The 27,419-nt window shown below is 44.3% G+C and overlaps 1 protein-coding gene across 5 annotated transcripts in view; it reads left to right on the top strand.

Annotated features, from left to right (window-relative positions):
* Positions 1-19,992, top strand: part of Pik3r1 (phosphoinositide-3-kinase regulatory subunit 1) — an 84,920-nt gene extending 64,928 nt beyond the window's left edge. For 2 of the 5 annotated variants that reach the window (XM_021645743.2, XM_021645744.2), the window contains 9 exons: positions 10,473-10,575; positions 11,359-11,457; positions 11,674-11,854; positions 12,082-12,207; positions 13,181-13,323; positions 13,507-13,683; positions 13,773-13,841; positions 14,454-14,624; positions 15,750-19,992. In XM_021645743.2, coding sequence (XP_021501418.1) covers positions 10,473-10,575; positions 11,359-11,457; positions 11,674-11,854; positions 12,082-12,207; positions 13,181-13,323; positions 13,507-13,683; positions 13,773-13,841; positions 14,454-14,624; positions 15,750-15,939 — 1,259 coding nt within the window. In that variant the 3' untranslated portion in view covers positions 15,940-19,992. Of the gene's footprint in view, positions 1-5,942; positions 6,681-8,467; positions 8,845-9,170; positions 9,294-10,472; positions 10,576-11,358; positions 11,458-11,673; positions 11,855-12,081; positions 12,208-13,180; positions 13,324-13,506; positions 13,684-13,772; positions 13,842-14,453; positions 14,625-15,749 lie in introns of those variants that run through there. The other 3 variants (XM_021645746.2, XM_021645745.2, XM_021645747.2) reach the window with 3 other exon arrangements.
* Positions 19,993-27,419: the final 7,427 nt, after the last annotated feature.

Genomic DNA, 27,419 nt, shown 5'->3' with positions numbered 1-27,419 from the left:
AAATGTCAGATGTCAGGTTGTACAGGTTTTAAGCTATCTTGGTTTTAGTGGTTTTTGTTTGTTTGTTTAATTTAACTTACTAACTTGATAAAAGGTCTCACCATGTAGTTCAGGCTAGCCCAGAACTCACTCTGTAGTAGAGATTGGCCTTAACCTCTTAAGCCTCTTAGACTACAGGCTGCTGAATAAATTTATGGAGCCCATTTTAGCTGTTGACATTTTGTTGATGTTGTTGTTTTTCTAATACTTACAAAGTAGGGGCAATTTACAATTACTATGTAAAGTTTAAAGTATTTTGGAATGTGTGTTTTGGAAGTGACTATGCCGAGAAATGTCTGTCAAAAATAAACATTTTCAATCATATAGGCAGTACGTAAGCCAGCTGCCTGTCTGAATGCAGGTGGGTCTTCAGCTAGCCATTTAACAGAGCAGGAAGTATAGACTCACCTGCAACAGCAGCTTTTTGTTGAGAGAGTTCAAACAAGCTGCCATCTAGTAGAAGCTAGCTTGCAGCGATGGTCATTTAGACAACCGGTCAGCCCTTAGCAGGTGAACTGCAGGTTCAGGGCCAAGAGGGAGGTTTGCCTGTACTCCTCACTTAGGCCCAGGAGCCCTGCTTCAGCTGTTTGTGGTGGTAACTATGCAGATTAGCGTGGCGGTGTGAGCAGCCACTGGGACAGAGCATCGTGCCTTTCTGCCAGTCATGGCCAGCTGTGGTTCTTTGTATCTGGATGAGACGGTTTGAGAGAGGCTAGGACTTGGGCTCAAAACCCACTCTGAAGTGATTAGATACAGGTAAGCAGGACTTGAGAAGGGTGTGTGTGGACAGGCCCCATATATGGTACCGCGAGGGGGAAAAATCATAAATGAGGCAAGCATGGTATATTCCAAAGGTTCCAAACCACAGAAAAACAGCATTTAACAAGGGTTCCCACAGCTATAGACAGGGTGCACTGAGGAACCTGAGCATACCTGGGACTTGAGGCCAAGGGTAGCAGGAAGGTTTTTCTCTCATATGATGCTGGATTTACTGGAATATGGATTCAGGAGGCCTGGGTTATGCTCAGGAGCTGCTTTTGACCCTAATGGGGAAGAATGAGAGTGGGGCATGGAGCCATAGCGACTGCCTACCCCGAGACTAACCACACAGGCTAGGAAGGAAGAGGGCCACCAAGAATAGGCAGGCCCTGAGCCAAAGGGCTGAGCTGCAACTGCTCACTTCCTCCTGCCTGGCATTGAGCTGCATGTGGGAGAGAAGGCACAGCTGAGCTTTGTTTGCCCTGAAGGGCTTGGGGTGGGGTGGGGGGAGAAGGGAGGCAGAGGAGGAATCAGTCCTCATGGTTTTCTCAGACACTCCCTGGCCTCTCATCGGGGCAGACCCATGAAAGCCCAAAGCCAGACAGGACTTTTACAGATGAATTGATTACTAAGGGCTTATTTGTCTGGGTGGATGGGGGGTGTGTGTTTGTCACCACCAGAGTTTAATATAAATGGAGTAAATGTCTTTTATAAGACTGACTTATAAAAGCAAGCATGTATCATCATCAACCATTTTTATAATATGGCCCGATACACAGAAAAGCACTGCAGTGCTCCTCATAGGAGTTGGTATACTAATTTCAAAGGAGGATTAGTTCCGTCAGCTCTGCTGAGCAATGGCAGAGATTTGAACATACTGGATTGTCCCAATATTTGTGCAGCCTCTTCAAGAAAAGAAAAGAGAAAGAATTAAACCCAAGTAATTCTCAAGCTTTATCTGAGCCATTTTCACGCCATGTCCTTTTCAGTCATTCTGAGCATTGTATAGGCCTCTTGGGATCAAATAGATGCTTCATTGTCTCCCACTTGTGAACACATTTCACTCTTTGCTAGAAGAGGGTAGAGGAAGGTGTCTTCATCCTGAAAAGCTCCAGTGCTGTGACTGGCAGGGCATTCCTGGAGAAAGAAATGACCTCTTCACCACAGTGGGACTGCAGTGCCTTCCCAGAGGCCTGCATCGCCAGCCCAGCATGCAAGAGTCCCCAAGGGCTTTGGAAGCTCAGCTTCAGTACATCGCAAATGAATGCTCATAAATCAGTCTCTTAGAGAAACTGCTGCTCTGAACAGAAGAAGTCTTTGAAGGAGCCAGAAGTGAGGACTACAAGGAAGTGTTTGTTGTGGGGGCAGATTGGCATCTTCTCTGGGCCTTCACCAGGTAGTATTTGGAGTGATAAGCCTGATGTCTGAGGCAAAATATCAGCTCAAATAAGGCCTATTAAGACGCAGTGTCTAAATAGCTGGGTGTGCACTTCTCCCAAGACAGACAGAGCTTTAGAGGTGCAGTGGGTGACTTTTTTAGGGTAATTGAGTAGATAAGTTCATGGAAGAATTCACTGTGAAAAGGACCTTAAAAAACAGGTCCTGTTTTAACTGGAGAAAAGGAAAATAGCGTTTTGATTTGCAGGTCGCCAGCAAATCATCTCTGGTGAGTGCTTGCTGTTGCAGCTGTGCTCCTAGGGTTGCATGCACTCACTCTAGGACATTTGTATCTCACGGTCTCTTAATGTGTGTTACCACACTGGCCCACCAGGCACTGACACAAGGCCACGTTTTAAGGGACAGTGTTATAAGGCACCACTGGGGCCCTGAAGAAACACAGATGGGAGGTTTGCTCTCTGCTACCTGGCCAGTGCACACTGCACCTGTCTGCCCAGGAGCTGCCTTTGGGGGATGAGGCTCCGTCAGGTGTACGGAGGAACGAAGGCTGGGCCTATCTGCCAGGGCTGTTAGGATTCCATGAGCTGGGTGGCTGGGTGGGTGGAGTGGCCTGGAAGCGAGTGCCACTCCCCTTGTCCCCTTGCCAGTGTGCCTTTGCACGGTGCACAGAATGTACAACTGTACACAGTGTTCCCAGTGTCGCCTACTTCATCCGTGTCCCAGCAGGTGCCAGTGTGCTTTCTATGCAGGCTAAAATGGCCCGTTCACAGTGTGTGTGTTCTTCAGTGGCCTGTGCCCTTATCTTTAACTGGTGTGTGTGTCTGTCTGCGTGTGTGCGTGTGCACGTGTGTGTGCGTGCGTTAGTTTAATTGGTTCAGCTACATTTCTAAACGGCAAAGACAAAGGCTATTCCTCATTTTGATCCATTCCAATTAGAGATCTGGGCGCAGCCTATTAATTTTCCACATACGTACATACACTGATAAGCTTTTTGGTTTTCAAAGAATCTTAGAGAAAGGACTCATCTCGAGCATCCAGCAGCCCTTTGAGGTAAAGATTCCTTGCTTCTATGGAAGGAGGCACAGATGTGGACAGGTGATGCAGAGAGTATTTTTTTCTGAGCTCTGCTGTTAGCTCACCATTCTCTCTGTTCTGAGAAGTCCTCATTCTGTTTAAAGCCAAGCAGCAGGTTTTCTGGAATCCTTCCGCTGCTCAGACTTGGGGAGCTAAGTTGATCTCTACAGGGCAACTGCAGTAGGAACAGGCTGAGCAAACACAGGGTGCCACTGAATACCACCCATGTTATGGATTTCATGGATGTATTCAGAAATATTAACGTAGCATAATTGAGGTCTAATATTGCACCCGCAAGCCTGGAGGAGGAAACAAGTGACTCTTTCTCCCTCTGCCCTCCCACACCTGTCAAGCTTAATTTTTAACCTACGGGGCATTGCAAAACATTCCTACCAAAGAGCTTAATTCATGCATCTTGTTTTAAACTCAAGGGGCTGGGTTTTGAGCTGAGACGTAAGCAAACTCTAGGACAGAGGGAAATAACTTTCGGCGTTTTACTTTTCTCTGATTTTTTTTTTTTTTAATTTTTTCCCATTGGGGATTACAATGTGGTCTGACATGAGAGAGTTGTTTCAGAGGTCAGGAATGAAGTTTTGAAAAAGATGCATGTCCTGAGAGGGGTAGAGGTGAATAGAGGAGAGCCTGTGTCCATCTCACTAAACCCAGCAAGTTTTACTCAAGATGGCCAAGAGCCTTGTGAGCACCACCCGCTCTGTGCTCGTGCTAGAAGACAGTTTACTCTTTCAAGGCACAGCCTTCTCGGTCTCTGAAGGGACAGGATGGGGGCGGTGCAGGTCATCACATCATGGGAAAGAGTTCCTCTCTCTGCTAGACAGTGGGCGCGCCTTTGCAGAAAGCCTGCAGCCTGCGTCTGGTATTTTGCGTATCTAAACCTGGGTTTGTTTATTAACTAAAAAGGATGTTTTTCCGTAGTGTGGGTTCACTGAGATCACCACACGTGGAGTCCTAGATTGGCCTCATGCTGGACGGGCCTGCTTTCTAAGTTGTCTTACGTTGAAATTATGAAGGAACCCTAGGTGATTTTGATTCATTCAGTTTCTGCTGATTTCTGTTCATTCCTAGCGGTGCACACAAGCCTCTGAGAAGCAAGCTTCCAGGTCTCCAGTGATGGCTCACCGGAAGAGGGCTTGTTCAGAGCAGGAAACGCGTCACAGTACATGTTAATGACCATGAGACTTTCATGGCTAGGTGAAATCTGCTCAAGAGTAGAGTCATGGCTTGACTTTGTCTCTGAAACGAGTTGCACAAAACCCTCAGGAAAGGGATGCTAGGTGGCTTGAAGCAGTTGCATGGGCATGTTGTCGTGATGGGTCTCCGTGGTGACCCTGAGAAAGCACAAGTTTTATTAAAGGGGCTTATGTTAAGCCAAGTGGAAATTACTTCCTAGATATTGTGGCACCCGTGACTTTGGTTTATTAGTGAATTATACATATCCAGTAGTATATTTTTAATTATGTTAATTAGTTTGGGGCAGCATTTTGGATACAGAGGGTGAAATTGGAAGTTGATGGCTTTCTCTTAAGCAGGTGTGATTTACTCGATTCGGCCAGCAGAGGTCTCCCTCCTTAAACTAATAACATGAATCTTACCAGTGGGGAAAGATTCTGCTCCCACTTGCAGTAACATGATATAGCCTCCATAGTGGATGATTGTACCTACGGTGAGGATTTGTTCGAAACAAGGTGTTCATGGCTATTTGAAGGCGTTTCTGGAGTACACTGCTTTACAGTAGATACTTTTGTCCTGAGACAAAATAGACTGTCAGATTTACATTTTAATTCTCTAGAAGGTTCTGTGGTGCATCTGGACAGGTTTGCTGAAAAAGCCAGTGTGTCCAATGTTTCTTCCAGAGAGGCTCTTTTTAAAGCAGGACAAGGCATGAAAAGAAGAAGGCAGCTTTGTTTTTCTTGAGCCAAAAAAAAAAAAAAAAAAAAAGAAAAGAAAAGAAAAGAAAACAAGAAATCCAGAGTTTTGTTATAGGTATGTTTTGGTGGTGGTGTTTTGTTTTGTTTTTTTTTTTCCCCCAATGTGGCCTAAAAGAAAGTAAACTCGATTTCTTGTCAGTTTTTGTTTTCCATGACCAAGGAAAGCCAAGTGCAGGGGCGGGGAATGGAGTCTAGGACCAAAAGTCTGAAGGCTGAGTTCTTTTTGTGTAGGGTTTTCTTCCCCTATAGTATGAAGGAATTGCCAGAGGTCATCTCCAAGGTACTGGCATGTTTTGAGGCTTGGGTTTATTTTTTTGTTTGTTTGTTTGTTTGTTTAATTTATACTTCAGATGGTTTAAGTGGGGGGCTTCTGTGCTCCTGCGATGGGAACGTTTGCTAAGAAAAGACTGGAATTCTTTTCTGGCTAGCCAACAATCCTAAACCTAGTTAGCTGCAGCTTTCTCAAATAAAGGACTAGAATCCGAGGGGACGGAAGATATCTCCTCCTGGGCCTGTCCTTTGCTGCGCCCAGCAGGCAGTTAACTGAGTGCAGACACACCTCTTAGAAAGCCCGATTAGAAAGTCCCAGGGCCATTTGAAGGTGAGCTGAAGTTGACTCCTTGAAGATCTGGGCTTGCCTGGAGGCTGCCCTCCCGGGCCGGCAGCCTGTGTGCCGAGCGCTCTCTGAAGGGCTTTCCTGTTACACCTGCGGGCCAGACTGTGCCAGCGCGTGGGAGGAGGTGGACACTGGAGCGAGGCACCCTGTCCCGGGCTGTTCGAGAGGTTCAGACCTTCACAAACGCGGCTTTGATTCTATTTTTTGCTGAACTAGCTGGGTTATTTCCTGTGCTGCGTTACTGCGGGCCACTTGAGCCCCTGGAGCGGGGGCTGCCAGCGCGCATAGGCACCGTGGCCGCCAGGGAGGACTATTTTCAGCACCCCCTTACAATGCCCTTCTCATTTCCAAGGCGAAAACGAGCAAGTTAGTCTTGCCTGGGCCACTTGTCAGCCCGATGACAACTTTGACTTTGACTTGGGTGCCCCTCCCCCTCCTCAAATCCCTAGCTCAGCAAATATTTGAACCTAACCGAGTTAATCATGAAGCCGCGATCTTTATCTGAGCGAGACGTGCGAGCGCCCGCCGGGGCTCCTCTCTTCCCCGGTGCAGTAGCGCGACCCAGGGGGGCTCCGCTGGAGGAGCCGGGGACGCGCTGCCGGGGCGGGGCTCAGGGCGGAGGGACCGGCTGCAGCCGAGCCCGGGGGAGCCGGCGGCCGGGCTGAGCCGCGCGCCCCCGCCTAGCGCGCTCTCCTCCGGCTAGGCTCGCCACTGCTGTTCCCGGGCGGGCGGGGGAGCCTGGGGGGGCCGGGCCCACTCTATGGAAGAGCAGCTTCTTTGGATTTTTCCCCTCCTCGGTGGGATACCAGCAGTTCAAAGCGAAACCGCTGAAATGCATAACCTGCAAAGTAAGTCGCTTTTCATTTATGCACTTCTCTGCACTGGGCTCTTTACCTGCAAGCCATCCTCTTTAGTTTGGCGGGGCAAGTATGAGAGAGAGGGGGAGAGAGAGTGTGTGTGTGTGTGTGTGTCTGTGTCTGTGTCTGTGTGCGCGCACGCGCGCACTGCCCTCTCATGCTAACAGTGTGTGCGCCTGGGTGAGTGCTGCCTGGGGAGAGCAGATGGGTGATTAGGGGAGACACTCCCTTCTGTCCTGGGGCGGGGGTGGGGGGTTGACACACTGCAGGGAAGAGATGGGGTTCAGGTTTGGAGTTTAGAAAGTACCCGGCAGGAAGTTGGGGCTAAGCCAGGCTCACAGAGACCATGGAAAATCACCTGTCTCCCAGACCTGCTCCTTGGGTCTCCACATGGTAGTAGCAGCAGTCTACAGCCAGGCTGGCATGCGTGGAGTGCTGCACGCATGGCCCTATGAGCTATACTGCCCAGAGGACTTGTATCTTTACTTTGGGGAGAAGACTTGATTTTTATTCATATACTTAAAAAAAAAAATTGTGTAAGGACATACTCCACTATTTTTACTGTTTTTATTTGAATTTGAGTTTAGACTTACTTTAACCCATAGGAGAAGTGTGAGCTGGAAGGGATAGGGTTGAGTCTGCCGTGTCCAATAATGCAGAAATAAGTGGCCCGGAGTAGGGGACTCAAGTGGACAGCAGCCGGGGAACAGAATGCATCGCTCCACTTTCTAATGCTGTGTGATTCCAAATGTGATAGAAATCTAAAGTGGCTCCTGTGTCCCATAAATCATCACACAGATGTATAACATACAGATCCACAAAACCTACTCTTTAAAATGAAGCCACATTTTCACTGGAGCAGTACCCCTCCATAGTAATGTAAATGTCCGGAGATCCTGGCTCCCAGTGGCTGTGTACCTCAAGCTCCAGTTGTGACAAAATTACATGCAGAATGATTTAAAGAATCTAAAGGAATCATTAGATTTGTAGGGAAATTGAGGATGTTTTTTTTTTTAATTGAACACTGCTAAGAAGGAATATTTGTTGCCTTTCCTCCTCTCCCAAAAAGGTGCTGAGAGTGAGAGAGTGGGGGGAGAGAGGAAGAGGGGAGATTACATCACCTTCTTTAAAGCAGCAAGCAGTGTGATGGGTTCCTGAGCGAAACGCTTGGTGGAGATCACCTGTGCTCTGCATTCTGATATCCATCTGGCCTCTTTCTTATTTTTATTTTTATTTTTGGCAGGAACATCTTTTTGCCCAGTGTTATTAGACAGTAATATTGAAACTTACCAGTGCTGACTTTTATATTTATTTATCCTATCTGCAAATAATAGACATCTTCATGCCTGTGCTGAGTTTTCATGGTTATTTTATAAAGTCTTGCCTTGACCTTGGGATATCTGGTAGAGGCATTTTGTCTGAGTACTATCTCTTAGCTTCCCTTTTTAATGTGATGCATTTATGGCAGTGTTTAAGACTCAGGCTGTCAGTGAATTTTGGAAGACTGGACTTACAGAGTGCTTGGTCCTTTCTGCTTCTACTCTTTCTAAGGACTGTGAAATAGACCTTAGGAATATTATTTTGATGCCTCTGTAGGATTTTCATACCAAGGAATAGCCAGGCTATCTCTGAGCCCAGATGCACTAAGTGGGCAGAGCTGGAAGCTGCAGTCTATCAGCTTTTGTCAATCTGCCAGCAGCGGACTGTACCATGCTGCAAGGAGTAATAAAAAGGGAATTAGAGAGTGCACTGCTGGGAGAGCACAGGCAAATTCGACACCTTTCAGAACGATGAGTGTGGAGACATTGCGGCCGTGTGACATGTAGGCTCTGGGAGCGAGGCTGGGGCTGTGTGAAACTGGCATCCAGGAGAACTGATGAAGCAGGAGTGGTCTGGTGACATTTTTCTGACTTGATTGGCTGGGGCTTGTGATGTAATAGGTTACAGTGCAGCCCCGTATAGGTTTTAAAATGAATTCCAAGACACCATTACAAAGAAAGCCGGACTCTTTCCTTATAACTGAGCACAGCCAAGGAAACTCTCGCACAAATGTACACCACGGTTTGGACTATGGAAGACCTGGACTTAGAATGTGCCAAGACAGATATAAACTGTGGCACAGACTTGATGTTTTATATAGAAATGGATCCACCAGGTAACACTGCAGTATTAACGGAGAGTGCTAGTTAATTTTGGGACTTAATTTTTTTTTTTTTTATTGAAAACTGCTGTAACAGATTCTCTTGAGGTTGCTATTTTTACTGATTTGTTTCATGGTTTAAAATTAGTTTGATTAGGACTTTAAAATTAAGCAGATTCTTTGACTGCCTGTAGCAGCAAGCAGCTCAGGCTGTGTTCATAAATGCTGGTTCTTGCTGAATGGATGGGAACTGGATTCCACTTCTCTCCGCTGCTGTCTTTTGTTAATTGGGATCCTTGGCAAGCTGGGCTATATTGTTGTATATTGTTCCTTTACTTAAGAGGACGCGTCCTTTGTGCTGCTTTTCTCTGCTGGCTGTGGACTCTGATAACACCGGGCGCTTTAGAACAGCATGAAAGCTGTGGCAGTGACTCAAACTCGTTCTCTGATGACCTGAGACTCTGGTAAATCAGATGTGGGGACTTTCTTGCTCTCTCTCATGCTGAGATACTACACTGGCAAAAGAAGTTGGCTTTCCTCGCCTTTGTAAAATAAGTCTTGCTAGACACCTGAAATCTTGGGTGGGGGGAAGGGCGCATAAATTAAAGCAGTTCAGTTACAGTGCTTTCAAAGTTATGGTTTCAGATTTAACTAAAAGTCCTAGGTTCCTTTGGTTGTTCCCCTTAGGGTCAGCCCTCCCTGCCTGCACTGAGGACTCTTCAGTGCTTAGGGGCTTCTGGTCACCTCTTTTGGTCACTGTGTGCATGCTGCTTTGACATTGAAGAAGGGGATGGGGTTTTTAATGAGACCTAACACATAGAGCACAATGCCCCCCCGGTAACATGAAGACGAAGGAGATGTAGGTCACAGATGAGTTTCTTGAAGTGGCTTTGGCAGAACTGAGCATGAAGTGTTAACATAGAGAGACTCAGTTCTTAAAACATACTGCTGTAAATGAGGGCTTTTAAAAAACGGGACTGCTCATGCAGGACAGAGCGACCAAATTTGTCTCTCATAATTAAAGAAGGGAAGGATTGAAGCCAACTCCTGCCTGTTATTTCTGCCACTCTCAGATGCTCCTAGTTTCTTACTTCAGCTGGAGCCGCCTGGGCATAAAACTTTAACACCGCTAAAATCTAGAGCTAGAAAATGTTGACTGGATTAGCTTTGAAATTTTCTCCCGGAGCCAACCCCAGTCATTTCTCAACCTCTAGGCATGTCAGTCAGTCTGAGCGGCTCTGTGTCCTGCTCCCCACCCCACCCCACCCCCGTCACTCACTTCTACTTTCCCTTTTCAGTTGTCGTTTTAAACCACATTCTGCGATTTCTTTTGAAGACAAATATCTTCCATGGTGCATGGAATTGTGAATTCCTTGTGTCCATTCCTCACCCTCTTTTCCCTCTCCTTTCCATCATAAATGTCTTTTAGTAAATTCAATTGCCTTTTTTTAACTGAAAATAGAATTAGATTTTTATGCGTTCTTAATTAAAATAGAATTACACCACTTTCCCCCATTACTTTCTTTTTGTTGTTGTTGAGCTTGTAATGAAATGTTGCTCATCTGAGAAAATGCAAGTCTGATTCTGAATGTGCACTTGGAGTTCAGATCCCAAACAGCTTTTTTTTCCTCCTTTCCCTGCAGCACTGCCCCCTAAGCCACCCAAGCCCACCACGGTAGCCAACAACGGCATGAACAACACTATGTCCTTACAGGAGGCTGAATGGTACTGGGGAGACATCTCAAGGTAAGGCCGCCGGGCTCTTCCCTTCTGCCAGACGCAGGGAGGTTTCGAGTAAGAACAGAAAGCACCAGCTTGCTGAGTTCCATTTTTAGGATGTCATCCAACATAAGCATGAAGCATAGTTGGTTCTCTTCCAAAGACAACGAGAGAAGTCACTGAGCACTCGCTCGCTGTGGGTGCTGGGTGACACAGGAAATTGAATACCCAGGAAGCTTCCCTGTTGACAGAGATGGCAGGCAGGGCAGCACCAGGGGCACAGGGCACTGTGCTTTCTCAACAGTAGGCAGGACTCTGGGAATGAAGGGGTTTGCTCCCCTCACCTACCCTTTAGCTTTTAGAGTGCTTAGTGAGTGGGCTGGTAGAGCCTTACTCTGGATCAGGACTTTCTGTGCTGGTTTGTCAGAAAGTGGTTAAAAAAAAAACCTTTGTATTAAAGACATGCCAGTAGTGTAAATGGATGTATACTCATAAGTGCATCATGTACTTGTTTTTAGTGGGATGAATTTATAGCACTTTTGTATGAAGAAGGAAGGAACTGTTAGTGACTGTTGAAAACACACAATACCAACATATAAATGTACAAGGACAGGGATGTAAAGATATGGAACATCTGGATTTTCTGCTCAGTGTCCTAAAAAAAAAAAGTGTCTGTTAAGGCTAAAGGTGTAGTGTCACCCAGTGGTATAGCAATCCCCAGTGTGTGTGTGTGTGTGTCTGTCTGTCTGTGTAAGTGTATGGTTATTCAAAGTTGAAAAGTAAGCACTGTCTATGTTGTGCTCATTTTAGGGAAGAAGTGAATGAAAAACTCCGAGATACTGCTGACGGGACCTTTTTGGTACGAGACGCATCTACTAAAATGCATGGCGATTATACTCTTACACTAAGGTGAGCCAGGAAGTCTGCTGAAATAGGGATGTCTGGGTTGTCATTAGACTTCTTTTCCTCTTTAAATTAGCACATAAAGTAATGGGTTTCATTATAGGATTTTCAAACATACTTGGTTCATCCCTTTCCCTACTTCCTTCTCCCGTCTCCCTCTTCCCTGAGAGGCCCTCTTCTGCATGAGAAAACTTTAATAATCCTTTTTTATTGTATTTACAGGAAAGGAGGAAATAACAAATTAATCAAAATCTTTCACCGAGATGGAAAATACGGCTTCTCTGATCCATTAACCTTCAACTCTGTGGTTGAACTCATAAACCACTACCGGAATGAGTCTTTAGCGCAGTACAATCCCAAGCTGGATGTGAAGTTACTTTACCCAGTGTCTAAATACCAGCAGGTAATCATGCAGAACTCCTCACACTGCAGGAACTGCAGGAACACAGGCCCAAGATACTCTCCAGCATAGAAAATGATTTGAAATTGGGTTCTGACAAATTTTATGTCATCACCAGCATTTCATAATGGCTGAATTAGATAACACACTGACCATTTCATTAAGGATTTTTATTTGAATAAATACCTTATCAACTGACTTCTTTTTTCCTTGCTTGCATATCCCTCCAGGATCAAGTTGTCAAAGAAGATAATATTGAAGCTGTAGGGAAAAAGTTACATGAATATAATACTCAATTCCAAGAAAAGAGTCGAGAATATGATAGATTATATGAGGAATACACCCGTACTTCCCAGGTGAGTTTAAGGTATTTTTGGACTAACACATGTTACTTTCAGATTCAAAAGAATAATGAAGTGTCCCTGACCCTTTTCATTGTAGCCCATGCTTATAAAAATCCTCTGTTAAGCTTGTTTCTAACTGGCAGGGTCATTGGTGAGCTTTCAGTTGATATAACATAATTCCTGGCTGGACCTTCTGCCCAGGCTGGACATTGATAATAACCACTAATGTCAGTTTGTCCAAGCTCTGGAATGGAAATTTCACATCCATCCCCCGACCTTGCTGCGAGGACAAGTGGCTTTGTTCACTGTGCTGATTAGTAGAGAAAGCAGCATGGATGATGTAAAATAAAATTGCTTTTTAAAACAGTGACCAGGTTGTACTTAACATATTTAGGAACACACACACATGGAGCAGCTAAAAAAGAGGCCATGAATTTGAAAGATAGCAAGGAGGGGGTATAAGGGAGGGTTTCGAGGGAGGAAAGGGAAGGAGGAAATAATGTACTTATAATCTCAAAAACATAAATAAATAAAAGAATTTTAAAGTGAAAGTAGACAAAAATTCTCCACAAGAAACATTTATTTCTATAATTCTTTGACTAGAGTTTGTGAATTCATGGGCAGCCCTGCTCACAGAGTATACCAGCCGTCTATCTTAGACTCCTTCTTCACTCTCCATCCCCTTGCTATTGCTGTCTAAGCCATACCACACAGCTTATTTACATGGCATTGATGTTGTATCAGCATCAAGCAATTTAGAGATGATTTGGAGTCAAGAAGAAAATTGCTCAGGCTCTGTGTGGCCATTACAGCACTTCAGTGAGGAACTCAAGCATCTGGCTGTTAGTGGCCGAGAGGGCTCCTGGTACCCACGGATGACTGCCGACTAGCAGTGCATTTGCATTGCAATGCTAGCTAGCTTGTCCTTACAGTAAGAAGTCTACTTAGAAAGTGATAACATTGCCTTATGAAACTTGTGTTGCAGGAAATCCAAATGAAAAGAACAGCTATTGAAGCATTTAATGAAACCATAAAAATATTTGAAGAACAATGCCAAACCCAGGAGCGGTACAGCAAAGAATACATAGAAAAGTTTAAACGCGAAGGCAACGAGAAAGAAATTCAGAGGTAGATGAACCATGAGCATTCCCATTATCCTTGTGACAGGAAGTAACAACAATCATTTAAGGCTGATCTCACTTCCTGTAATTTGAGTAATTTTAAAATGAAATAAACAAAGCTTCCTAAAGTGGGTGGCCCTTGCGCGGTGGTGCTTGCAGGTCCTTACTGATCTGCTTCTCCTGCCTGCAGGATTATGCACAATTATGATAAGCTGAAGTCTCGCATCAGTGAGATCATAGACAGTAGAAGAAGACTGGAGGAAGACCTAAAGAAGCAGGCCGCCGAGTACCGCGAGATTGACAAGCGAATGAACAGTATTAAGCCAGACCTCATTCAGCTGAGAAAGACAAGAGACCAATACTTGATGTGAGTGTTTGAAACAGAGCCTGAAGAACTGACCATGGCCAAAATTAAAGAGGAGTTCTTTGCCTTTAATTTGCAAAACTCTTTTTCAGGTGGCTGACACAGAAAGGAGTTCGGCAGAAGAAGTTGAATGAATGGTTGGGAAATGAGAACACTGAAGAGTGAGTAGCCATGAAAGATGGGAGGCAGCCTGGGGTTTTGTTAATAGATTGTCACTGACTTTGGGACATCTCCGAGGGAAAATGCAGAAACGGACTGGTAGTATCCAGAGTTTTAGAAAGAGAAAAGTTGAGGGTTTTGGAGTTTTGCTGTTGTTTCTTTGTTTTGTTTTGTTTTGTTTTTTTGTTTTTTGTTTTTGTTTGTTTGTTTAACCCACAATGGAGTAAATTGACCCATGTGTCCATAATGATGCCCCCGAGCATCAGAAAAATCCCCAAATATTTTTGGAACAATGAGAGGAAAACAACAGTTATGTCTAGTATATTTTGAAGGTTAAGTATATGTTTAGTTTGATTATTTGAGACCTGGCAATCTTCTTAATACTGTCCCTACCCTCAGCTCAGGTACCTAAAGGGTGACTGCTGACTTGAAAATGGAGAAAGTAATAACTTTTTGTTAGCCATTCACCCTGGGGTGAGGGGGAGGCTAAACAAAAAGACGTGATAGGAAAGGTGATTGGAGGAGTCATCTGACCTGACTTGCTCGGAAGGAGACCTGGGGCCGCCTGGGGGCCGATAGCCTTCACTCAGCAACCTTCCCTTCTGCCTGTGTAGCCAATACTCGCTGGTAGAAGATGACGAGGATCTGCCCCACCATGACGAGAAGACGTGGAATGTGGGAAGCAGCAACAGGAACAAGGCTGAGAGTCTGCTGCGGGGGAAACGAGACGGCACTTTCCTGGTCCGGGAGAGCAGTAAGCAGGGCTGCTACGCCTGCTCTGTAGTGTAAGTAGCTTGCGAAGACCTCTTAGGCTCCATCCAAGTGCCCGATGGAGAGCAGGGTAGGAGAACACTCTCATCTTGAAGGAGCAAGCTTTGGCTAGCCATGAACGTTAACACAGTTAGAATGCAGGGTCGGTAGGTGAGAACATCACCTAAAACAGATGAAGCACTCTCTCAGGGACTGACCAAAACAATAGGGAGGGCCCCGTTGCAATACACGCAGGGGTACACCCCGAAGCGGCCCTGTTTCTGTCTTGTAGGCTAGTTCCTTTTTACTTCTAGTTGATAGTTTGGAAGAGTACTTTGAAAAGTAAGATTTGGAGGCTGAGCGTGGCTTCTGCACTCCTAGCTCTCAGAGGCTTGGGTGAGACAGTGGCGAGTGATTCAAGTCAGCATAGGCTGCAATATGGAGACTCCTGAGTCAACCAAAAGAACGGTGCAAGGAGAGTTTGGAGTCACTAGCATCATTGGGACAGAAAAACAAATGTCCTCTTATAAAGATACAAAAAGTACCTTATATTCTATGACCAAACACTGCTTCATTTAAGAACTATCCCTATTAGACAGACAGAGGGAGAACTTTGAGTTATGACGAGAGAATAGGAGAATTCAGAATAAATGCCAAGACATGAGAGTTGCGATGAGGCCTCAAGGAACGCCTTAAAGAGGCCTATTGATTGTAACTACAGGGAAGCTAGCATGTTAACTCACAAGGACAGTGGTAACAGTGCCTGTGTGTGTGTATGTGTGTGTTGGGGGGAGTTGCCGTCTTTGTGTGTGTGTGTGTGTGTGTATGTTGGGGTAGTTGCCGTCTGTCCCGTGGTTGGCTTGTGCGACATCCAGCCACATGTCTATCAAGTACTCGTGTCTCCTGGGAGCCTTACGTCTTACATACATGTTCTGGCCCTCCCTCTTTTAGACCATAGTCCTTGTGTATGTCACCTGGCCGGTGAAAATGGCACTGATAGTTTACTATGGCTGTGGGGCTTTGGCTCCCCAGGCACGAAAGAGGCCCACCAGCCGTGGCCGTCCGTGACAGTAGCTTTGTTAAAAATACCCTGTGGAATTCCAGATTGTCTGAGACCAGTTCAAAAACACTTTCTCTTTTGTTCCTTTGCCCCTTTCCAGGGTAGATGGCGAAGTCAAACATTGCGTCATCAACAAGACTGCCACCGGCTATGGCTTTGCCGAGCCCTACAACCTGTACAGCTCCCTGAAGGAGCTGGTGCTACACTATCAACACACCTCCCTCGTGCAGCACAATGACTCCCTCAATGTCACACTAGCATACCCAGTATATGCACAACAGAGGCGATGAAGCGCTGCATTCGGATCCAGTTCCTTACCTTCAAGCCACCCAAGGCCTCTGGGAAGCAAAGGGCTCCCCTCCAGCCTGACCTGTGAACTGAGCTGCAGAAACGAAGCCGGCTGTCTGCCCATGGGACTAGAGCTTTCTTGGACAAAAAGAAGCCGGGGAAGACACTCAGCCCAGGGCTGTTGGATGACTAGACGTTTCTAACCTTATCCTCTTTCTTTCTTCTTTTAATTTAAAGCCACAATATACCACCACCACACAGAGAAAAAGAAATGCAAAAATCTCTCCGTGCAGGGACAAAGAGGCCTTTATCCATGGTGCTTGTTCATGCTTTCTGAAGCTTTACCAGCTACAAGTTGGGACTTCGGAGACCAGAAGGTAGACAAGGCTGAAGAGCCTGTGCCTGGGACCGCTTGGTCCAGCCTGGTTTAGCCTGGGTGTCGCTGGGTGTGGTGAACCCAGACACGTCGCACTGTGGATTATTTCCTTTTTTTAATGAATGAACGATTACGCAGCAGCGAGGAACATCTGTTCACGCAGGACACTTTGAAAGAACATCGATGCAGTATGTTTGGAGCAGAAACAAAAATAATCAGAAAATGTTTTGTTTGAGCTTGTCAAATCAACAGCCAACAAACCCACCAACAGGGAAATGAGTGTGGACAAGTGGACTTAAAATGACATTCAGTATATAAAATATGTATATAATATTGGGTGACTAACTATCAAATAGATGGATTTGTATCAATACCAAATAGCTTCTGTTTTGTTTTGCTGAAGGCTAAACGTGCAGTGCTATGCAATTCTTAATTTTTATTATGTTGTTACCAGTTTCAAATATACCTTCAGAATAAGCTCCCCTTACCCCAGTTTTTGTTGCTTGAAAATATTGTCCTTCATTTTTTTGTTAATATTTGTTTTGTTATTTTTACTTTTTTTTTTTTTTAAGAAATGTACAGGATGCCAGAAAGAAAAAAATGGCTTAAGAATTAAAACTATGAAATATTTTACAGTTTTTCTTGTACAGAGTACTTGGCTGTTAGCCCAAGGTTAAAACGTTCATAACAGATTTTTTTTTTTTAACTAAATGTTGGGCAGGGCCCTGATAAGCTTCAAAGCTGCTTTATTCAATAAAACAGAAAAAGAAAATGATATATGCTATGACAAAGTATTGCTGAGTGCAAAAGTGTTGTTTTAAGACTCTTGAATACGGTACCTGGCAATGTTTGTTTCCTAACGAATTGTGAACTTCTTGAATCTGGAGGGAGGGGGAGGTAGCCATGGGTTGTAGCAGGCGGGAGGGGGGAGGGAAAAGATGGTATGCACTTTCTCGGGATTCCAGATAAGGGGAGGAGGATTGAAGGCGGGAGGCATCTTTCCCCACCTGGGTTTGATAGTCATTACCAATTCACAGCAACTCCAGACCTGCTGTAGCTCCAGCCCAGCCCAGCTGGCCGGCATCTCTGTTCTCAGGAGGTGCTGAGTTAGTTTTGAGGTTCCCGGACCGTGCTCTTTTGGTTGTTGTTGAACACACTGGTCTCAAGGTTGAATCCCTGCATCTAGAAGAGGTGTTCTTTTCTCCTTTTGATATTGGAGTAGTCCCGGCAGCCAGCCACCATTCATTTCAGCAAAAGCATGACCTGAGAAACAGTACTTTTAGTTGGATGTTATTTTCCTAGCTCTCCGTTCGGTTTAGAACGTAAGGCGTGTAGACCGTGACTGCGCTTTGTGGAAGTTAAACGGCTCTTCTCATTCACATGGCTGTGCAATGTTGTACATCACGGTGTGGAAAGGGAACAGTTGGTGGTGTCTTTCCTTTAACTTAGAACAAGAGTTTGAGTTTCCCTGCCCTGATGTGCATGTGCAAACGCTGGTGTGTTCTTGGGGAATTGTGGCATGCTGTGGAGAGTAGAGGCTAAGGATTGTCAGTCACAGGCTAGGGAGATTCAAGTGGCCTCTTCAGTTTCACTTTCCCTTCCTCACTATCAGCTGCACCCAGGACTTTTATTTCTCTTCCCTTCATAGACTTAAGGTGAAGGCATTTCGTGTCTTTCAGTGTTGTTGTTTTAATCTTTTGCAGCCTGGTGGTTGGGTTAGTGGTCTATGGAATGTATTGTTTTTCTTCCTATGAAATAACTGCTCATCCTCAAGAGCAGAAGTCAGTCAGCCAGACTGTCAGCCCACAAACTTGACTCCACTGACCTGACCGCCTCCTGACTGCCAGACAATTGATGATTCCCTGGGCTTACTCTGGGCTTTGCAATCTCCAGTGGTAGCATTCTGCCACTCCATTTAAGACTGAACAGATAATGCTTGATTGTAAGCTAGGTTTGTGGTTGGATTTTTTTCCTTTCTTTCTTTTCTTTCTTTCTTTCTTTCTTTCTTTCTTTCTTTCTTTCTTTCTTTCGTTTCCTTTTTCTTTTCCTTCCTTTTTGTAGCATATCATGTATGCTATCAAATACAAATAACTTTCATTTTAATAGTGGATCAGAGATTGGTTGTTTCCTTACAAGTTCTATTAAGTATTTTTTTTTCTTCAACGCTCTGCAAGATGACTTGCAACTTAGGCAGATGCCTCAGTTTCTCATTGCACAAACTTGAGTTTTTCCATCTGTCAGAAGGCAGAAGTCAACCTAGTCTACACATAGTGAGCCCTGTTACACCTGTCCTGCTGAATGCCTTCTGATGATAGGTTCATATGCTCACCAGCTCTGTCCTTGGAGACGTTTTGGCCATTAGCTTTCTGTGGATTCCATCAACGCATTTGTCTAGTAGAGTTAAGTGGCTCACGAGTGCAGATGGATACAGCACTGCTGATACGTAAGTACCCCCGCATCAGTTCTTCTCACTGACTCTCACATCCTAAAGACAAGTCAGACACTAAGCTGCTGAGAGGATGAGCTAGACCATAGAAGTGAAGAGTTGGGACCTCATCCTCCACACCAGAGGGATCTTAACCACATGAGAAGGCAGCAAGCCTATGTTTGACACATGACAACTTCATGGCCCTGGGTATATGTATATATGTATATGTGCATGGACTGTGTTTCCAGTACACCTCTCAGGCACGCAGATCCACAGTCGAGTTCAAGTACATAGCAAGCAGATGTCTAGCACAGGTCTTGTATATGTGTATGTTCTTTTTTCCTTTGATGTTGCCTTGTTTTGTCTTATAAAGGTGAAAATTGCTGACAAGTGAAGTGAGAGGTTCATCATTTGACCTTCCCCCCCTGTTTTTAGAAGCTACTTCCCCTTTCAGGGAGCAAGTCTGGGTGGCTTGCTCACCTGAGGCCTCCTTGTGTTCAGTGTTGTCAAGTCAGAGCTGTCGTTGTGGGGAACCAATTGCTTTGTTATGTATCTGGTTATGAGCTAATAACTTGTTTGGGAAGTCCTACTGATGTTCTTTATCGGGAGAAAGCTCCTGCTGGTTTTCCCAACTGTGCTTTTGCAATGCATGGTATCTAAGTCAGTTGGAAAGCAGGCTTTGCTGTCTGTTTGAATTTAGGGTCATTTAGGAAAGGGGCAGTTAAAAAGCACAATGCCTCGCATGGGACAAAGTTCCAAAATACCAAATTCTTCTACTTTTTACAAAAAAAAAGGATTCTGCAGTTCTATGAAATAACTAGTCCTGGGAGTGGGAGGGAGTGGAATTGGCTCGATTGGAAAGACTCCCACTTCACGCTGAACTTGTCACCATGAGATAGCATTGGCTGCCCAGGATGCTGCTATTTAAGAGAAAGAAAAAGAAGCAAAACAAACAAATAAAAACCCCTCCTTTATACGTGTGTATTTTTTAAAGTTAAACTCTGTTCAATGTTTTTACAAATCTGTTTATATGACATTGATAAAAAATAAAGTTGGTCTTTTGACGAGAGGGAGGATGTCATGGTCAGTTGTAGTTTTGCCTTTACAAGGCAACTGGGGTGGGGAGGGAGGGAGTGTGCCTCCTTGACATTTTGTTCAAGTTATAGATTCAGTGAAGCTATGTATTGTTTTAAGTTGCTTAATGCATTGTATTAGGTCCTCAAACAGAATAAAGGTTGTTTTGAAACTTAAGTTTCCACTTGAAATTTTAGTTTTCACTGGAGACATTTCTAAACTCCTACCAGCCAGTTTGCTTCACTATTCCAGTTCAGTTTTGCGAACTGAGGTTACAGATTGGTCATGTGAAATGTGCCCAATGTTATTTATATAGCATCTTAATATGTTAATGGTAAAAATAAATAGGTCTGGGCGATCATTTCAAGACTCGGTCTTGCTATTAAAAAAAAAAGCCTCATTCCCCTCTATCTTTCCAGTCTTCACCTTGACAATTATCTATGTACCTATGGTTTCTGATGGCTTCTGGTTTTGCCTCTTGTACGGTGGGAAATTTAAGCTCATGGTACAAGAACAAGATGCAGTGGTGTAACCTGAGGTGTAAATGGGGCCATTTTAGTCCCCAAATACCAGTTTGCATTTTCATTGCCTGGTCAGGAAGCAGCTCTCACCGTGCAATAACGTCTCCACTGACATTTCCTGCTGTTTGAACCTGTGACCACGCTACGGTGTATATACGTATGTATGTAGGCCACACATTTAATGTGGAAGCACAGTGAGGTTGCTAGATAAGACCCTGCCAGACAGTGGTGGCTCACACCTTTAATCCCAATGCCAGGGAGGCAGAGGCAAGCAGATCTCTAAGTCTGAAGCCAGCCAGAGCTGAGTTCCAGGATAACCAGGGCCACACAGAGAAACCCTGTCTTGAAAAATGAAACAAAAAGAAAACGTGGTCTAGCAGTGAGAGTGAGAGGACCCACACTTCGATGCCAACATGGCTGGCATGTGTTAAGCATGGCAGTATCACAGAACTCATTTCCCTGGCTCTTGGGCCCTCTGGTTTCCCTCTGATTTCCTCCATAGCTGCAGTTCCTGCTCTCTGGATTGTCTCCTTCAGGTGTGAGCAATATCCTGCAGACTTAGCTTGAGGACAAGGGTCTGGTCACACTGATGTCTTCTGAATGTCTACCACCTTATGCTACTTCTGTTTTCCCGGTATACCCTCTTTTTGGTTTCTGACCCTTTCATCAGCTGAGTATGTCTGCTTATTTAATTCTGCCTGTAAGAAGAAGTATGGATTACCTAGTGGCAGGATACATTCTGAGAAATGAACCCTGGGTGATTCTGTCATTGTGTGAACACCATAGAGTGTATTTCTATGCACCTAGCTGGCATAGGCTATTATACTACACCTGGGCTGTTTGCTGTGTACCTGTGGGCTTCTCCGGCCCAAATGAGCTAAAGACTGTGAGAGTAGGTCAAGCACAAGAGCAGATGTTACAATCAAGACACATGAACTTGAGCTGCCTGGGGCTACTGCTGGCGTAACATAGCGAGCTTTTACAGAAAACATTTTATAATCAGGAGTGCACTCTAAAATACGTCAACTACATTAGCCAATAATAACTGTTGTCAGGTTTCCAGTAATGCCCATGCTACTTTTTATACTGGCTTGTTCTGGAGGTTTGCATCACCCTTCCCACAATGGTAATAAGCTGTGACAGTGTCACAAGCGTGTGGGGTGTGGGTGGGGGAGATCTTCTGGCTCCATTCTATTCTTAGGGGACCACCATTGTGGTATCTGTGGCCCAGACTCGGCTGAAATGTCGCTTTGTGGCACATGGCTACACTGTTTTCCTGACTGGCCTCTGATACAAGAGATTATCACCCATTAAACTCTCCTTAGGCATTACCCATACCAATCCCCAAATGGTTATGAGTTAGAAGATATTACCCCTATTCTACAGATAGAAAAAAACAGAAACCTAGGTATGACATGACTTGTTCAAGATCTTACCATGTTAGAACACAGATCGCCAAAGCCATCTTACTCAAAGCCATGGCACCTCACCCCCATCAGGATAGAATCTAAAGATTCCATGAAAAAATATACAGAGCAGTGCAAAAAGGGATAACCGGAAATTCTTACTACTAAGGAATAAACAGCCGGACACAACCGGTAGGCAGAACGTGGTGCCTTATGACGGATAGCCTGAAATAACCGGATACTTCTTGGAAGAACCTGTCAGCATCAGCTGGTACCCTGCTGAGATGCTGACTCCCAGACCTCATCCCTCGCTTAGTAATTCAGAGTAGAACTGTCTTTCCGCTCCAGCAATTTCTACAGCTTCTTTCCATGGATACAAAGGGTTGAAAATGGCTACTTTATATTACCTCTTCTGAGCACTTCTAGTATTTTGTCAGAGAGCATTACCATCAATGAATTGCTAGAAATGTTACTGCATGATCCAATGTGCACTCCTGATACAGACTTCGTAGGGAGAGGAAAATGGTCTAGTTTGCAATTTGAGAGGCTGTCTTATGGCTGGCTCTAACCAGCTGTGGGAACCTGGCCAACTCATGTACCCATCCAGGCCTCCAGCTTCTTCTCTGTGGAAACAAAATCTGAATCTAGAGGCTCTTCAGCCTCTTTTTTAGAATATAGAGAGGGATTTGGGTGAACTGAGAGAAACATCTCCTTCCCCCAACATTCCATTTACAATCTGTTTACAACTAGAACCCACAAGCATGGCTGGTGACTTCAGGGCTGATCTGAATGTCTGTCACCCCTTTGCATTGTCAGCAAGGAGGCTGAGGGACAGCATTGCTGAACTGGTAGTCTTGCTGACAAACTAAAAGCTCTCTTTCTAGTGAACCCAAACTGACAACAGAGTTCTCCCTGATGTGTGTGGAAGTTATTTTCAAAATGACCTTTGGCCATCTCCTGACAACAGGAGGAATGGAGAGAATGAGGCCTATGAAATCCTCTAGGGTGGTGGTTCTCAACCTTTGTAACGCTGAGACCCTTTAATACAGTTTCTTGTGTTGTGGGGGGGGCACTGTCATAAAATTATTATTTGTTGCAATTTCATAACTGTAATTTTGCTAGTGTTATGAATTGCAATGTAAACACCTTATATGCAGGACAGTCTTAGGTGACCCTTGTGGAAGGTCATTAAACCGCCAAAGGGGTTGCAACCCCCAGGCTGAGAACTACTGCTCTTGGCATCATGGGTAATGGGTAAGTACCATCTTGGAAGACCTGATTGCTGATCCCATTTTTTTTTAAACAAAAAAGTGGTTTTCTTGATGGCTTTCTGAAACCGTCTCTGGAACTAAGCATCTTGTGATAGATTTAGTGTAAATAGATATAACAGATTGTTTCCTGTCCAAAGTTCAGATTATCTTCTCAAAAGATCCCACATTGATCCTTTTGCCGGGCATCGCTGTCATAAATCAGCTCAACAGAAAACCATTGAGATGCTCTCAGAAGGGGGAAAGAGGATAAATGTGCAGCCACCAACACACACTGGCTTATCTGCATTTGGTCTCCAGAAGGAAATGGAGAAATTCCCTTCTCACTACAGCACTCAGTCATGACAGTCTGACTATGACCTCAGGCTTACCTTGCTGTTAAATGCAAAACTCTGAGCCATACCTGCCTAGACACATGTAAATATCTGGCCTATAACATAAGGACAGGGCATTGAACCCCCAGGACCACCGCTCACCACATTAAGGACAGAGGGCCACGAGAGCTCCATCCATCACCAGGACGGCTCATTAAAATTACGGCTGTGACTGGAAAGTACACCATCCGTCGTATGACCAGCCCGCTGGAACCAATTTATTTATGGAGCTTTCATTTCAGAGCTCGCTGATTTACTATCCAAGTCCTCACAAACCAAAAAATATGGAGAACTTTATCACAATGGAGAAAAACTCCCTGGTCATTTCATCTCAAGTTTACTGTCATCTACAGAGAGACCCTGTGCCAAGTGGTTTGTAGCTTGAAAGAGTTGCTAAAGGTTGTGATGTGAGTTTAGATGGCTGACATCACACAGCTCAGCTCCAGGCTGGCCACCGTCCTCCCCGCCCAAGGACAGTTGACAGGCCTTCCTTGGCTCCTTTACATTGGCATGTTAGAAGTGATTTTTTTCTCCCTCTGGGCTCCTGAGTTTAAGAGTTTGTTGGTGCTTGTTATCCACTCAACAAAACTTCACTGAGAGGGCTCCCTGCAGTGATGATGAAGGGAAATGTCTGCCTTCAAAAAGGTCAGTCTTCTACTGGAGGCAAACTAAAATGGGTGCCTTCCGTTGTTTGAAGACTTATGGTAGAAATGAACAGTTAGCTTCAAGGGAGAGGGGAGCAAAGCTTTCCAGAGCAGAGGACCCTTCACATGTGAAGGGAATGGGCACACAGACTCCTCACAGTGGCCTCACCCAGCCTTGAGACACTACCATGTGTGTTTCATATACTGTCAAAGGCACCATCTCCTTTGCGAGCATTGTGGTTTGAGTGTGAAACATCTCTTGTAGGTTCACAGTTGAACAGTATCCTGGCTGGTGGGACTGTTTTTGAAGGCTACGAAACCTTTAGGAGGTTGAGTGTTACTAGAGGACATTGGGTCACTGGGGAGTGTTTTGTTGTTGTTGTGTTGTTTTGTTTTTGTTTTTGTTTTGTTTTTTTGGCCAGGTCCCATTTGTAGTCCCCTCTCTACTTCATGACTAGCTGCTTCATGATCCTGCTGCCATGCCTTCCTGTCATGACTCTAAAACCCTTCTCCTTTAAGTTGCATCTTGTCAATTATTTTTCCAGAGCAACAAGAAGAGTCATTAATACAGTGAACTGTCTCCTAGAAACAATGTCCCCAACTGTGGATCTCATGTTGCAGGGAGTTCAGATGGCTGACATCACACCGCTCCGCTCCAGGCTGGCCACTGTCCTCCCTACCCAGCGACAGTTGCCAGGCCTTTCTTAGCTCTTTAACCTCGGCATATTAGAAGTGAGCTACATTCAATTGCACAAGTTCCTTTTATTCCGGAATCAAAATCCTCAACACTAACTGCACAATAGTCACTTGAGTACAAATTTCATAGGACACATCTGACTTATTAGTATCCAGGGGAAGGCAAAAGCCAAACAAGATGCCATATAGAACACACCTAGCATATGACTGGCATCTCATAAACAGATGCCAATAAATATGCTCATGGGTAACATTTGCCTATCTAATAGAATTGTATTCCCCAGGACTGTATCTTTCACTTTTTATTTTATTTCTTAGCATAGGGCTGAATATATGGTTGATTAATGAAAATTTTATTTACTTGACTTTTCAACTAGATACACTATGTAAAATATTTACAATCACTCATACTGACATCTAGAATATTATTTTGTTTTTATTGGATCTTAGGCACACAGTCTGGGATTTATCATAAGCTAACACACTAAAAGTCACTGTTCTATGCATGGGTGGATGTCTATTAATTATTCTGAAAATACATTTAATTATTAAACACAAGTATACAAAAAGATTTTTTTAATGACTAACACAATAGACACATAATGAATAAATGAAGGGAAAGGGGAAAACTATTGATAATAAAACAGATTTTATATTGGAAAAAAATGCAATAATTGAAGGGAAATACAGCCTCTATCAGTCAAAAAAGAATCTACTGCTCCAATAGAAGGAACTTGTTAGCACATCAGGAGATAAAGATTTTCCCTCCCCTGAGGAGTCTGTCAAGAGGACTCTGTAAATGATAGTGAGCCTTGAACAATACTTTTTCTTTTGTTATTTTTTTTTTCAGAAAAAAAATCCCTTACAGTGCTTTTTTATCCACCCTGTGGTAGAAACCAAGTACAGTTCTAGGAAGCTTTTGTGGCCAGGCTTAAAAACCTGCTTGGGGCTCATTGTGCTCCTTTCCCAGCATGCTTTGGGCCATATAGACCCACCCTGCCCAAGAAAGCCATTCTGCAAAGTATATAGAAAGAAAAAGCAGCAAAATCAGGGTCCTCTACTTGGATGCTGTACTCTCACGGGCTCAGTGGTAAATTTTATGCCACTAGATGATAGTTTTGTGGTGTACAGAAATCAAGGTTAGTACGACTTTTCTTGATGCTGCAGGGTCTGAGCTCTCTATTTTCCCAGTAGACAGAAACTCGCCCTGAAGCCCAACCTCATATGGCACTGTAGTTCATTGTTCTCCCACACAGTACATTTCCAGTTTAATTACTTTTACTTCCTTTGAAGGATGACAGTACTGAGGATCAAACCCACGATCTTGCACATGCCAAGCAAGTGGTCCCACACTGAGCTTCATCTTCAGTTTCACCCTCCTGTGTTTTTTGTTTGTTTGTTTTTTTTTTTTTTTAAACTCATTGTCTTAGGGTTTCAGTGCTGGGAAGAGACACTCTGACCAAGGCAACGCTTATAAAAGAAACCTTCAGTTGGGGACTTGCTTACAGTTTCAGAGCTTTAGTCTATTATCATCATGGCAGGGGCCGTGGCAGCATTCAGGTAGGCATGGTGCTAGAGAAGTTGCTGAGAGCTACGTCCTGATATGCAGGCTGAAGGAGAGAAGTGGGCCTAGCACTGGCTTTTGAAAATCCACCAACAGTGGCACATTTTCTCCAACAAGACAACACCTACTGCAGCAAGCCACACCTCCTAATCCTTCTCAAATGGTGCCACTTCCTAATGACTAAGCATTCAAATATATGAGACTGTGGGAGCCACCCTTACTTAAACCACCATACATGTCTCCCAATAATAAATTTCAATACACTTTTTAGTAACATCCATGAACTTTGGATGCTCAAATTGTCTGAAGAAGAGGTATTTTTATCAGCTTATGGAATTTTTTGAGACATGACTAGAAATACGTGTAAGTATAGGACAGGATACAAAGAAGGCATTCAAAGAAATGTCTGGGAAGTAAGATATCTAAATGTTTACCAGAGTCTCACAGTATTTCTCCTCTTTCATCCAATTTAAAAAGATGGGTTTATGAAAAAGAGTGGGCTAGCAGGGAAATGCTAGAAAATATTCAACCATTGAACCATCTGTACACCACCATTCTATCTGGATATTTGAGGTGAAAAGATAAACCTTTGATCCAAATCTTTGGAGGAAGGAAACTCCACCTTTGGTCTGGACTCCATCTTCTGTTGGCAGCCTACATAAAGGATGTGAAAGAAGGAAGCTCCCTCTCCTTCTTTGCTTGCTCTCATACCAGATAGCAAGTCTGTCCCTCCACTGTCATTAGAGCCTACTTCTTAGGGATTCCAGCATACACTGAAGACCAGGGGAGATATCCAGTCTTGTGGACTGAACACCTACTGGATTCTTGAACCTTCCATTCATAGCCACCATTGTTGGATTAGCTGGACCACAGCATGTAATTTATGCTAATTAATCCCATAAAAATATAATACATATAAATTCATTCTGTAAGTTCTATTACTCTAGAGAACCCTGACTAATACAGTGCCCATTGACTATTCTGAGATTCCTGGATCAACCCTGTTTCTGGCTATCACCAACCATGGCCACACAGGACTGAGAGAAACAAGTTCAATTTTGTCTAGTTCTGGCGAAGGTCCAGCTCTTGGCTGGGCACTACCACTGAGGCAGGTAAGAGAAACATAAGTTC

This window comes from Meriones unguiculatus, chromosome 6 (assembly GCF_030254825.1).
Source record: "Meriones unguiculatus strain TT.TT164.6M chromosome 6, Bangor_MerUng_6.1, whole genome shotgun sequence".
Classification (NCBI taxonomy): Eukaryota; Metazoa; Chordata; class Mammalia; order Rodentia; family Muridae; genus Meriones; species Meriones unguiculatus.
Note: the sequence above shows the minus strand (reverse complement) of the source record. Positions and strands in the feature narration are given on the sequence as shown.